The 14,723-nt window shown below is 43.8% G+C and overlaps 1 protein-coding gene across 2 annotated transcripts in view; it reads right to left on the reverse strand.

Annotated features, from left to right (window-relative positions):
• Positions 1-14,723, reverse strand: part of PLCB1 (phospholipase C beta 1) — a 621,942-nt gene that overhangs the window by 179,202 nt on the left and 428,017 nt on the right. For both annotated transcript variants that reach the window (XM_040980971.1, XM_040980972.1), the window contains exons 5-6: positions 2,925-3,004; positions 619-672 (exon numbers count right to left, since the gene is read on the reverse strand). In XM_040980971.1, coding sequence (XP_040836905.1) covers positions 619-672; positions 2,925-3,004 — 134 coding nt within the window. The remainder of the gene's footprint in view (positions 1-618; positions 673-2,924; positions 3,005-14,723) is intronic.

The following is a 14,723-nucleotide window of genomic DNA, read 5'->3' on the forward strand; positions in this document are numbered from 1 at the left end:
TTCATAGAAAGTTCAAAAGTCAAAGTTAAAGACATTTGGTTGATGTGGTCTAGGAGTGTACTTTTATTGGTCACTGATTAAAAAAAAAACAGAACTGAAGCACTAAGATCATGAAATATAAGACAATCTGGTTTCTGGAGCTAATTGCACTTGGCATACTCTGGAGGTGAGGCCCTTTGATACAACTTTGCTGCTGGGTTTTTCTTGCTATTTCTAGCTTGCCTGGCTCCTGTTGGTATCTGAATGTGCAGGCGCTTATGACTGACTAGCACCAATGTTAATGCAATAAAGCACCAAGGCCTTCTGATTTTGCACTAGATCAGATCTGAATTCCAGATTGCCTTCTGGGTTTATGCTGCAAGGTTCCCTCCACCCCACCTCTCTCCCTTCCTGTGTAAGTATTTATTGAAAATGATGCCACAGGAAAGGGCGCCCCACGGAAATGTGTGTGAGCAGCCCTGGCTGTGCCTGAGTGAGACATGCGCTGAGAAAGGACACTGTTGCCATGTATTCCCATGCTCCCACTTCAGCTTCTTGAGAAACAAAACATAGCCATGGCATGGATTCAACTCTTTCAGAAAAAGAAAATGAATCATGGGAAATGTTCCTAAAGCTTACTTTTTAAGAGGTATACGCCCTTCTGGAGTGACTTGAAGCTTCAGTTTAGTATACCTGTTGGAAAAGCAGAAAAATAGGGTTTGAATTTTTTAAAATTCTTTATTGCAAAATAAAATACACAGAATATGACTCAAGTCTATTTACAGTGTGCTGAGCTTTTATACACTGCCTCAGCTCCAGAATCAGCATGCAGATGGGGAAGCAGAATATTGTCACTTAGACCATGTCCCCAGAGTCCCTTGCATCTCCTTCTAGAATCTATCTGCCAGAGAGAACTGTTATCTTGAATTTAAACAACATGAGCTATTTTTGTCTATTTTTATCCTTACATAGATGGAATCGTATGATTTTGTGTCTGTATTCTTTACTTGATATTGTGCTTTTGCAACCCATCTACTTTGCCTATTATTATTTTCATTACCCTATGTTATGAATGCAGCCACTCAACTTATCTCTTCAACCGTTGATGGACATACAAGTAGAGAAATCAAGCAACAGAATTTTCAAACACTCCTAATGGGTGCATATATTGGAAATACAAGAGTCTCCACAGATATTTTTTAAGACTTTCGTGTGTTTTTCTGGGAGACAGATTAACAGAAAGAAGAGAGAGAGGAGAGAGGAGAGAGGAGAGAGGAGAGGAGAGGAGAGGAGAGGAGAGTAGAGGAGAGGAGAGGAGAGGAGAGGAGAGGAGAGGAGATCTTCCACCCTCTTCTTTATTCCCCAAATGGCTGCAATAGCCAGAGCTGAGCTGATCCAAAGCCAGGAGTTTCCTCCATGTCTCTGACGTGGGTACAGAGGCACAAGGATTTGAGCCAAACTTGGTTGCTTTCCTAAGCTAGTTTTCCAAAACTGGAGGGGGAGCAGCCGGGACTTAAACTGGTGCTCAAATGGGATGCCAGTGCAGCAGGTGGAGGATTGGCTGCAATGCCATACAACAGCCCCCAGGGGTTTCTCGGAACTTAAATATTGTAAAAAAAATTGATATTTGTTTCAAAATTTCTGTAGCAAAATATGTTTATCTTTAAATTCTATTTTTGTAAAGTTAGAGTACCCTCATACTTTAGGAAAATGTACATGTTATGACACAGAAATCTCACAAATAGGTGTGTCTAAAATAAAGATGTTTATAAAATGTGTAACCCAAAGAAATGTTCCAGAATATCCAAAGCATCTATTCTCAGGGAGACACATATCTGGATTTGACATTTGTAACAGACCAAATCTGGTCAAGTAGTTCTCGTATGCTATGTTTTAGGGAAACGATCTTAGCTCTCTGTCCCTTCTACTAAGTGTTCTGGATAGTTGTTCAATAAAAGGAAATAAGAATAAGGGAAGTTTTGTTGTTGTTGTTGTTTTAAAGCAAAGGCAGAAAAGAAGGATGGAGGGGAGGCATCCGGGAAGGGTTCTTAGCAAAGCAAACCTGGAGATGACTTTATAGAAAAGCATTTCTGTGAGCTACTGTGAGCTACGGACTCAGCATGAAAGCAATGTGGTGGAAGGGTGTTGTCTAGACTCAGGAGTGGATCTTACATGAGGAGCCAAGAGATGAACTACTGAGTAAAATGGTGCTGCCTGAGCTTCTGGTAAAGTTTTCCAAAACCCTGGACCAGCCACAGGTTCCACAATGAACACAACCAGCTGCTCCTGTTGCAGGCCTCAGTTACCTCATTATTTTCCTTAGTCAAAAAAATTTTTGAGAAAGGCTGCTGGTTTCCAGAATGATCTGCCCAGTTGTTTGGCTTTTATTTGTCCTCCCTTTGCTCTTTCCTCCATATCCTTTCTGTTTTTAGTTTCCTCCAAGTTTTTCCTTTTTTTTCAGTCATTGTCTATCAGGTCGGGAGGCAGGGCATCAGTCAAATGAATGAAGTGGCAGGTGGGAATTACTGTAGCATCTGTCAGTGGTCCATGACTCTCGAGAATTGAGTAACATATGCCGTCCATTCTCTTCCTCAGGTTAATAATTGATAGGACAGAGGCAGGTGTAGAAGCGGAGGATGCTTAGAAATGAATAACTTCTAGTTTGGGACACAGCTGCCTGGATGTAGAAGTAACTTCCGACTGTGTGTCAAAGGCCTTGGCATTCAGGCAAGCTCAGCCCAGGCACAATGTGCAAGGGGAGGGAGAGCAAGCTTTCTCGGGTGTCTTCCCACTCTGAAGACGCCAGGTATCAGCTCTCTAACAAATCCCAAAGGGAAATTTATGTCTGTCAATGTGAGACGCCAGTGTAGTATAAACAAAAGACTCACCGAAAGAAAGGAAACTGACTCAGAAAACGCAATAGCAATAAAATTAGAGCGACTTACGCCTTTTCCAGAAATGCATCCCTGGACATGTTTTGGGCCAGCAGGTTTGTTGCCAAACTGAAAACCTCATTTGTCCATTCCTGAAAAAAATATCAATCATACTTGCATTAGCTTCAATCCTGCACAGTCATTAGTCACACACGTTTAGTCTAGCTTCTAGGAAAACCAATTAGTTCCATTTTGATGCCAAAGGGTTTCTTTTTTCCCGTCTCTTTTCTTTAAAGTAAAAAATGACATAATTAAATTCAAATCCCTGAGTGACTACCCTTTTTCTAAGGAAATGTTCTTTACATATAAAGTTTCTCTGCTTTTCAAAATCCCTACAGATAAGAAATGGCTATTTGTCCCTTGAATAACTCGGTGTTTTAAAAAAAAAATTCTCTTGAATTATAAACAAACCATAATAGGAAAGTTTAAAGTATTTTCAAATGTACTTTGGATAGAACTATAAATACAATATTCCTGCTTTCTGACTCACATCAAAGCAACCAGACTGCAGATCTTGGAAAGTCAGTTCCAGGAAGTCACCCTGTCATGTAGTATATGGTACCCCTCTCCTCAGCCGCCCCCTAACTCTGTCAATTCCACAGTACTCCCCAGTCTTCACTTCTGTCCACACCACTAACCGGTGAGCTCATCTGATTTTGGACAAATGAAAATGAGCAGCTCTACTAAAGCACTGGAGTTTTGTTCAAAGTATTGATTTTGAATGCACAGCAGGCATTGCACTGGACATACAGCATAGAAACTGGGCTACTGGATGATGTGTTCAGCTTCCATCTATATTTCAGACTCCAGATTTTTGCTAACAAGAAACCTGGGAGGCAACAGGGGATGGTTCAAATTGTTGCATCTTTGTCATCCCTTGAGAGAACCAGAATGAGTTCCATGATCCTGGGTGTAGCCTCAGCCAGTCATCATTGTTGTGTTTGTTTTTGCTGGAGTGAACTAGTGGGTGGAATAGCTCTGCCTGCCTATTTGTTTCACTCGTTTTCAAATACATAAAACCAAATGTAACAAAATAATGCAAAACATTTTCATTCATATTCTCAGAATGTGAGCACCTAGATTTCCAAGAATGGAATTCTTACTCTCCAGTGGCTTCTTTGTCCTTTTGTGATATCCCTAACCACATTAACCAAGGATAAACCACAGATTCAAAGACTGTAATAGTGATGAAAGGAAATTTAGAAACAACCCCAAGTGTTGGTTGGGTATTGGCCTCAGATGATATACAGGGTAGTTTAAAAAGTGTGTCTGAAAATGGAATTAGAAGATTAAGGGCTTTTTATAGGAAAACATTTTGAAATTCATGCATAGGTTTTTTTTTTTCTTCAAGATTTATTTTTTATTGGGATGGCAGATTTATAGAGAGGAGAGATCGTCCATCAGCTGGTTCACTCCCAGATGTCTGCAATGGCTGCAGCAGGCTGCTCAAAAGCCAAGAGCTGCTTCTGCTGCTCTCCCAGGTTATAAACAGCGACCTGGGTGGGAAGTGGAGCAGCTGTAACTAGAACAAGCGCCTATGTGGGATTCTGGTACTGCAAGCAGAGGAGTAAATTGTTTGAGCCACAGTGAGGGCTGGCCTTTCCTTTATTTCTTGTGATTTTTTTTTGGGGGGGGGGGGGTTGTTTGTTTTTTCATAGTAGGAATTTGCCACGGATATTTTGAGGATCCCTTACATGTATGAATTTCAAATTTTTTGCACTTCTCTTTTCATTTCCTTATGAAATTTTACAAGTACTCTCATATATGACATTGAGCTAAAGCAGCACATGTGTTACTTTGAGTTCATGATTCTGAGACATGGACTTAGGAGGAATTGGGTTTTTTTTTTAAAGTGTTCCTTGCTGACATTAAAAAGGAGTGAACAGGGCTGGGAAAGGAGAAGGAAAAAGCGTGAGATACAGCAGCCTCATGAATGATAACACTCACTTAATCCTTTCTGGGTAGACCTTTTCTCACAATTGGTGGTTTTGGACCAAGGATAAGGAGAAAAGAATATAGACACCATTACTGTGCTTGTGTCTTAGCTAAGGGCTGCTGGCTGCTAGAGATACTTGGAGACTTCCTGCTCACCTTGCAAACAGCAAAGGCTGTTCTAGCTTCTGCAAAGGGAACTCAAGCAAGAGACATGAGTATAGGATGTTGGGGGTGTTGTACATGCAAACAGCAAAGGGATTAGAGGGGATAAGGCAGAGGACTGCAGGGATCTGCTAGGCAAGATTGTGCAGCATTCCTGGGCACCAGCTACATCTACCTGATGCAAATTTGCATGTGGAATAGGAAGCTTAAGAAACAACTGGCTTGCATTTTGGTTAACTTTTCACGTGCCTATGAATTGGGAAAGGTCTTGCTGGAATCACTAGGTCTGGAGAGGAGACAGAGAGAGACCTTGTAGGTTCAGGAGTCCCCAAGTGAGGTCTGTGATAAGACCATGTCACAGTGAACCATGCTTTGGAGAAGACCTGTGGAACTGATGGAAAGCTTGTTGGAAATGCAGATGTTTTGATTCTGCACAAAGTGTTCTGGTTCAAACTCCTGTGTAATTTACACATTGAAGGGTTTGAACATAAATGAGGCCGAAGATAACATTCGGAATAACAGGGTATTCTAGAACTCAGCTAAGGAAACATGAATTCAGTCTGTTTCAACCTTGCCAGGCAAAGCAAGAAATGAATTTGATTATGACTTTTTGCATAATCACAAAGACCTTACAGCTATATTAGGATCCACAAGGCTGGAGTAGCTTAGAGCAGATGCAACCCATCGAGGGATTATGAAACATGATTTGCAGCAGGTAGCAGATTTCATCCTAGCAGCTTTTTCCTAAATCCAGTATTAGACTTTAGTTAATACGACAGGTTTTAATGTTAGGGCATCTTCTTATTGAATCTGGAGGATTTTATTTTATTTTTTTTTATTTTTTTATGTTTAGAGACAAAGTTCTAATGATTGCCACTATCTTTGGTCCAGCCCTTGAGGCTTTCTGATGACCATTACTGGCTTTATGATTAATCTCCTTTCATGACCCAAACTAGAGAATATGGTTTTAAAGTTCAATCTCCATGGATTGTGGCTGCAGTTGCATGTAGATCTATCCAATCTGTGGGATTCTTTCTGCAGTTCAGCAGGAGCTAGTGCGGTTACCGAGGTACAATTTTAACACCAAGAGAGATACCAAGTTCCTTCCAATGTTATAACAAGGTTAGTGTACTTTTATTGCTAGTGACTGAAGCCTGGTTCTTGGCACAGCTTTTGATGTTTTTGTTTAATATTCCTAAATACTGTTTCACAGTTACCAGCAGCTCTGTAGCTACTAAGTATTTACTGCATTCTGAGCTGGGTTTTGTGCAAACTATAACGAGGTCTCACAACGTGTTTCTAGTATGTAGGTAGTCATCGCTCTTGTTTCACAGAAGACTCCAAGCACTCAGTAAAACTTACGATGTCTCAGAGCTAATAAAAGTGTCTGGGATGAGATTACTGGTTTCTTAGGCTCCTGATCCTGCATTCTTGGATGCTGTGCTCTTCATCATCTTGTTTTAGAGAATTTGGGGTTGGCTGAACAAGATATAACAGATAGCTAAATTCACTTTAGCATATTATTTATGTAGCATTGATTTAGTATTTATCATGGTCCATTCCTCGTGCTGACACTTTGCAAATTATTAGCTAACTCAATCTTCACCACTAGCCTATGCTACACTGCCACTGTGTATTATAAATGAGAAACTCGGAGATATTCGATAAGGTCCCGCAGACAGCTCTATGCATGAAAGACACTGGAAACTGGGTTTGCTTCCAGAATAGGACACCTTGGTGCTGTGTTATGATGAAGAAATAAACAAAGTAGAGCAGAAATGACAGGAAAAATGATTATGGAGACAGGGGTGAGGTCAGCCAAACAAAAGTCAAAAGCCTCGGAGGCTTTCTTTCTAAAGATTTGTTTCCAAGGGGCACAGGAAAGAGAGGAGAGGAGAAGAGAGGAGAGAAGAGGAGAGAAGAGGAGAGGAGAGGAGAGGAGAAAGAGGGAGAGAGAGAGAGAGAGAGAGAGGTGGAAAGAGAGAAAGAGAACACAAGGACATTATGGAGAAATTGGCTCACTTTCATTTGAGAGCAGCCATTCTCAAATTTTCAGGTGCAAATGAATAATTGGGCATCTTGTTGCAAAGCTGATACAGAATTTCAAGGTCTCAGGAGGAGACACGGAGTCCATGCTTAGGAGACCCCTAGCTCCTTCAGGACAAAAGCCAGAGCTGCACCCTACTGAGCCAGGAGCCTAGGATTCTACCTGGGCTCCCTATGTAAGCAGCAGGGACCCACACACTTCTAACATACCACATTGCTCTTCTATGCACGTTAACCAGTAGCTGGATGGGAGTGGAACAGTTGGGACTTCAGCTGTCACCCTGATATGGCATGCCAATATGACAAATTTCAGAATGAAGGCCCCAATATTGTTTTGAAGGTAGTAGCCACCAGTTGAACTCATAGTTGCTTCGGCCAATGTAAAAAGGGTTATTCAATGGTAACGTAATCCAGTCATTTTAGATTCAAGGCAAAACTGAGTGGAAGGTACAGAGCCTCCCCTACCATCTAACTCCCTGCCATACTGATACATTTATTACATTAGTGAATCTGCATTGTCACCTAGACTCTGTAATTTACACTAAAAGTCTCTCCTGACATTGCATATTCTATAGGTTTGGTCAAATATATAACACCAGATATCATTATACAGAGTAGCTTCACTGCTTTGCAAATTTGTTTTATACCTGTTCATTCCTCCTTCTATCTAATTAATTTTAAAAACTTGGCCAGAATATGTAATAAGTTAAAATGAAAATATTTGAATATTGGTGAAATGGAGTTCCTACATATTCACTTTTAAAATTAGTTTGACGCCCCTGCTGCTGTTGATGATGCTGACTTAATCAGCTCCCCTCATAAGCAGGGAGTGCGCTTGGATTTGAGTCAGCAGGCACAGTGTCTGGGCCACTCACAGATGCCTCAGGTGGCTTAGCAGGTCTTTCACCTGCCGGTGGCATGCACTGGAATTCATCCTGCTGAGAATTTGTCTTAGTGACCAGCCAAGAATCTGTTCATGGTGAAAGATGGTAGATGAGCTGTAAAATCTTTTCCTCAAGTCAGAAAGGACTCTCTGAGCAGCAGGATCATATGGGGCAAGTTTAGAAAATTGGAACAGTTTTCTCTATATTATGCAGCAGTGAAGATCCTATCTTAAATAGCTAAAATAGGTAAAAAAAAAATCTCATGCTCAAACAAAAATGATTGTCAGCCATACATAAATACCAAGGTAACAATGATTCACACACAAAACAGTAGGCATACTGGGACCCAATCTTATCACTGTGGAGTGTCATGTTACCCCAATGATGTCGACATCAAGGAGGGGTACGTAATTAGCTCACACGATTCAAACATCTTCAGCCTAAAGCTGACAAAAGCACAATTCAGAGACAAAAACCAACTTCAGAGACAAAAATCCATCAAGGATGCTGGACGATCTCCTGTAATTTAAGCAAACATTGGAGGGGAGTTCGAAGATGGCCGACGTAGGAGGAAAGCTGTGAGGGAGCGTCCAGTGAAAGAGAGATAGAAAGTTACAGAAGCAGCAAAGTGGAACAGCAGGGAATCGCAGGGAGAGGTCCGTGAGGCTCCCTGGGACAGTGTGGAGCCAAAAAGATCCACACAACTCGGAAGAACAGCGAGAACGGAGCAGGGCAAAGGTAGAGAAACAGACATCCCACTCCAGACCTGCTGAGTCACTTTTGAAAGCGGCCTGACGGGAGACGCGGACAGCCCGGAGGCGGGGAGATTGGGCGGACCGTCGCTGGCGGGAGGCGGAGGCAGACTGCAGCGGCCGGACGTTTGGTGAGCCGGGGGGTTGACGTGGTAGCCTCCGCATTCCTAGACCCCTACTGAGGGCCCAGCCTCTGAGAACGCGGGGCAGACAGACTGAAACTGTTGGGTTTGTGCCTTGGGAACTACGCACAGTGGTGTTGGTGGCTGAAGGGGCCCCAGGAAGGCGCCTCGGATGCTCCTACACTGAGGGGGCCAGAGCGCCTCAGTGCGCAGAGGCTGCTGGCGAGGATCTGGAGTCCTCCACATCCTGCCTGGTGGAAGCGCGATAACATCGGGAAAACCCTGGTCGCTGCGCCGAGCGGACTAGGCGGCCCCGCCTGCAGCAGCCGCCTCCACAGCACAGGTGTCAGATGACAGGAGAGCTTTGAGACTTGGGAAGTGTAGCGCTGTGTGTCCCCGACACGCAGGTACCACTCCCATAGGGTGAACTGCTCACCCCTCGCCTCCCACCCCGCAGTTCTGAGCGTGGGCAACCCACCAGGAGAGCTCTGAAAACTCCTGCATCACACTGACACGGTGCGAACCTGCCGTGAAATAATAACAGGGCGCCTGGGCCACTCCTCCGCTAAGGGCCGGTGTGAGAGAGCCACACAGGAGCAGGGGCTCTGAACACCCACACACCACGAGTGGTGGATTCACTGCACAAGAGCCACGCCTGGAAAGTGCCTCACCCACAGTCCCGTGTGTGGGAGACGCACCAGGTGGGCTCTGAAAAACCTTGCAGTCCCTGACACGGAGAACGCAGGGAGAAAGCACATAAAACCTTCTAAGTCCTGTGGATTCCCGTGCAGGGGGCACACCCAGAGAGCGCCTCCATCCCTCCACGCCCTGGGGTGTCACACCTGTAGAAGAGGTGCCCAGAGTGTGCCTGGAATCCACTGGGCCCCCAAGGTGGTGCTCTTCAGCCCCGAGCCCTGAGAACGCACCAACGGTGCCTTGAAAATTACCACGCCCGGCAACACCACGCCTGCAGGCTCCAACCTCTACAGGAAAGCACCTGACAACCCCTCAACACACGGGTTCATTTGCCCCACCAGAATTCACCAACGCAATGGGAAAAGCAAACATTGGACAAACTGTAAGCAAAGAACGTGTTTGCAATAAAGGATCATCAAGCAGCAGGAGCCTGAAGCAAGGAGGAGTGTCTTAGCATGTGTTAGCCTGACATGGTCTTCTTGACGGCATTGTTCTTTTCCCTAAGCAATGATTCCTCCCCTTAGCCACAACTGCATCAAGAATTGTCTTTTACGGCACTGCCCACCAGCAAGAACACTGGCCAGAGTCAGATCAGAACAGCTCATTCAGGGCAGAACCTAGTAACACCCATGAGAGCCACAGCACTGGGCAAGGAATAGAAAGCAGATAGATGCAAAACTCCAGGAAACATCATCATCCCAGGATACTGTGGAAAAGCAGACACAAAAGCATGCTGTGTGCTTTCGATAGCTCATAGGGGACTCCTTACTTTAGCACTGACTGTACTCTTAAAAAAAGGGAGGGGCAATGATTTCATACTCAGCAATTGTGTGAATGAGTATGCAAATGATAGACTTGTATATTATATAAATCATGTCTTTTGAAATATGTAGCCTTCTGCCATTTTTACTGGTTTCCATCACTATTGTTGGGTGTTGGTCTTGTGATGCTGGATTTACACCTTTCCCCTGTAATACACACTCTGTGGAAAGAACAGGTTCTAACAAGGAATACTAAGGGTGAAGGGAGTGTTCCAGTGCTTTACAGTTAGCACTTAGGATATCTCTGCTGGCTATACAGACACGTGGCACTCTGAAATACTGCTGCCCAGCTGGCTTCCTAGACAAGTGCAGAAACCGTGTACTACATACACGGTGCCCTGACCCTCTAAGAAAGTATTCTCATGCCTGCAAGTGAAAGATCGGGGATGCAGATGTGCAAGGATCCTTACTCTTCTGAGAGGTTGCTACATCCCTAATCCTCCTGACATTCTTCTGTCAAGCAGGAAGAGTTTAACATGGTGAGATCCAACTAAACATCTGCCCCGAAGGAAGAAAAACAAAAACCTCCACAGCACAGAGCACAAGAAAGGAGAAAGATGGTCGTTTGAGTTGTAGTTTTCAACTGTATTATTGCAAGTCTCAAGTGTATTTTTAACATCAGCTGGCGTGATCTCTTCCTGGCCCTCCTACTAATTTCCTGAGTCACTGCTCATTTGTACAACTGTAAAAAAAAAAAAAAAAACATTCAGTGCTTCCATATGGAAGCCCTCGAAGCTTCCTTTCCAAGGCTTTTATGTCAATCCTCACATTTCTAGAATGGTATTCCAACAGTCTGTGCCACTTTCCATGAAAGGACTTACCACTACACCCTCTAATCCTTGCATCTCAATATCAATTATTATTTTGCATGTATCTGCCAGGGTGCTAAGTATCAGAGGAAATAAATATAAGCAAGCAGAAGCTGAAACCACAATTCATAGCATAATTTTTTTTTTCCTTAAAAGTAGTTCTGGCTAAGGAGATAGAGAATTACTTCAGAGAAAAGCAGCCAGTTTTTTTCACTAACGTATGTCAAGCACAAGGCAAGGTACAGTCACGGTTTCTTGGGAGCTTAATGGTACTACACATTGTCAAGCGGAATCTATCTGGCAAAATTAAAACTTCATTCTCTGAAAATTAGTGAGCCACATACAGGTAGATGGTTCAATAACTTACAACTTAATGGGAGAAATCTGCTAAAATATAATTCTCTAACTTGGAAATGAACTGGTTTAAAACAACTTTAATTATATCTTCCCATTTTAAGCCTTTGGGTAAGCAAGCTTCTTCTGCTTAGTAACTCTTGGTCTTATCTATGTGGAGCTATTCTTTGCCTTGGTCTTCATGACTTTACAAGTCATGAAAGACTCTTAAAAAATCTTTTGCCTGGGGCCAGCATTATGATGTGGCAGGGGAAGCTAGTTTGTGGACTCAAGCATCCATCATGGGCACTGCTTCAAACCCTGGCTGCTCCACTTCTAATCCAGCTCCTAGCTAATGGTCTGGGAAAAGCAGTAAATGACTACCCAAGTGTTTTGAGTCCCTGCACCTGTGTGGGAGGTGTGAAGGAAGTCCCTGGTCTCTGGCTTTGACCTGGTCCAGTGGTGGCCACTGACACCTCTGCAGAGTGAACCAGCAGATGGACATTCTCTTCCTGTCTGTGTAACTCTGATTTTCAAATCAATCAATCAATCATTCTATAAAATTTTTTTCTTGTCTTTCAGTTTGGAATTCAAATGTGAACATTAAGGATGGGTACAGTGGTCAAGCCTGTGATAGGTCATCTCATACCACAGTGACCGAATTCAAGTCCTGTCCGTTCCAGTTTCCAGCTAATGCATCCCCAAGTAGACAGCACATGATGGCTCAAGCACTTGGGTTTCTGCCATCCACGTGGGACACCTGGACTGAGTCCCTGGTTTCTGGCTCCTGGCTTGGGCCTGGCCCAGCCCTAGCTGTTGTGGCCATCTCAGCAGTAAACGAAACGACTGGAGATTTTTCTCTTTCAAATGAATTAGCTAATTAATTAAGAAAAATAAGAGCAGGGAGTGCCCTGGAGGGCAGCAGAGGGAGGCTCTGGTCTTTAGGCCTCCACTCCCTTTTGAGAAGTGGGGATAAAGCTCTTGTCTCCTGGCCTCACACTCGCCCAGCTCTGGTGATGGCAGCCATCTGGGGAGTGAAGCAGACAATGCCGATCTCTCTCACTCTCTCTGTAAATGTGCCTTTCAAATAAATAAGTAAATCACTAAGAAAACAAAAGTCTAATTCCCATACTGTTGTTACATTTTCTAGCTTATTTAGAAATACATTCCATTGGATTTCAAAATCGTACACTGCCACTTTCCAGCATGCGTCCTTCTGCTTAGTACCATTTCATGTCACTGTTCGCTTCCTTGCACAACAGAAACCCAACATTTTTCAGGCCAACAACGAGTTCACTGAAAATCTATTTTTTTCCGACCTCCTCAACAGCCAGCATGGCCCTGTAGCCCCTGGCCAGTCACATGTGAGCAGGAGTCTGGTCTGGGTGTCGGGACAGCGTAGTTTCCTGACATAGGGGCTCCTTCCCCTCTGCCAGTGGGAACACACATGGAATGGCTGGAGCTGCAGAAGCCAGCTTGATCTATGGTGAAACAGCTATGAGGGTCCCAGGGGCCTGAGCCCTGGTATTGCTAGGCTATTGGGTCACACCTATCTTCAGACTCCCTGCTATGTGAGAGAAAAAAAAAACAGCAGCAAAAACAGTAAGAAAAGTAAAAACGGAACAAAATATAAAGGAAAAATCAATTTTCCTTAGCTAGCTTCACTGGCTTTGTTCTACTGTAGGACACAAGCAATCATGCCACCTCCAGAAACTATTTCTAACCTACTATGCATTTTTTTAAAAAGAAGACTTATTTATTTTTATTGCAAACTTAGATATATACAGAGAAGAGGAGAGACAGAGAGAAATATCTTCCATCCGATGACTCACTTCCCAAGTGAGTGCAACAGCCAGTGCTGTGCCGATCTGAACCCAGGAGCCCAGATCCTCCTCTGGGTACTCCACAGGGGTGCAGGGTCCCAAGGCTTTGGGCCATCCTCAACTGCTTTCCTAGGCTACAAGCAGGGAGCTGGATGGTAAGCAGGGCTGCTGGGATTAGAACCGGTGCCCACATGGGATGCTGGTGTGTTCAAGGCGAGGACTTTAGCTACTAGGCCTCGGTGCCGGGCCCTATGCATTTTTCTTATAAAGACAGTATTGGAGCTGGTAGGAGAAGTGATATACTTTATGCTAAACTTTTATATCAGAGAGAGGTATGACAAACTTATGAAATGGTAGTAAACTGAAGAGTTATTATTATCAATCAAAACAACAGAACTATAGTTACGAAGTTGTTCAGGGAGCCCAGTGTTGTGGCTAGTAAGCTAATTTTCCACCTGTGGTGTCAGGATCCCATGTGGATTCTAGTTTGCTCCCGGCTGCTCCACTTTCAGTCCAGCTCCCTGCTTGTGACCTAGGAAAGCAGCAGAGAATGGCACAAAGCCTTAGGCATCTGCACTCACATCAGACACCTGCAGGAGGCTCCTGGCTCCGGGTTTTGGACTGAATCAGGCTCTGTCCATTTGGGGAGTAAACGAGCAGGTGGGAAGATCTTTGTCTTTCCTTCTGCAAATCTGCCTTTCAAATAAATAAATGACTTGAAAAAGGATCACCCTGGATGGCTGTCATGAAAGCTCATGATTGTTGAGGATTGCTTCTGCTAACTTGGCTTCTTGACCACTACATTTGGTGTTCCTGTTCTTAAATTTCTGGAGAGTATGTCGGCATTTCCACAGGCTCCTTCTTGACTGGCTGGTCAGAATGTGATGACTGACAGGCAGCTCTGATTGAGGAAGTTGCATCTTCAACTCCCATCCACACTTCTCCTGAGTCTCGCGGTCAGTGTTGTTACCCCATTCACCTCAACATTCTCACGCAAGACACTTAAATGCCTCCGCTCCATCAAGGAGTGGTGGTTTCACTCCATGACAGCATTCACCTGCCCCAAAACTAACTCATACAATTACGTTCCCACATCTCTTGAAAACAAGTCATTGGTTTCCTAATTTACCCTGTGTCTTCCATGTCCTTTCTCCTGATGTTCATCACTGTCTCCTTTATCATTCAGTACTGAAGGATTTTTCAAAAACCTCCGAATATTTTGTTGGTGACTTGTATTTTTCAAATCACAGCAGCGTTTGCGTAACTGGGAACTCTGAGTATTTGAGTGAGATCTATGGGGCTGCTTACTTCTACTTAGAGTGGGTATGTCGATGGATATCGCCAATACAGTATCATTTGGCAGATGCTAAAACTAAAAGGGCTTTAACATAGAACAATTCTTTTCAAATAGTCTGATGCCATTAAACA

The sequence above is a fragment of the Ochotona curzoniae genome, unplaced genomic scaffold (genome assembly GCF_017591425.1).
Source record: "Ochotona curzoniae isolate NIBS_2020 unplaced genomic scaffold, NIBS_Ocur_1.0 contig_3520, whole genome shotgun sequence".
Classification (NCBI taxonomy): domain Eukaryota; kingdom Metazoa; phylum Chordata; class Mammalia; order Lagomorpha; family Ochotonidae; genus Ochotona; species Ochotona curzoniae.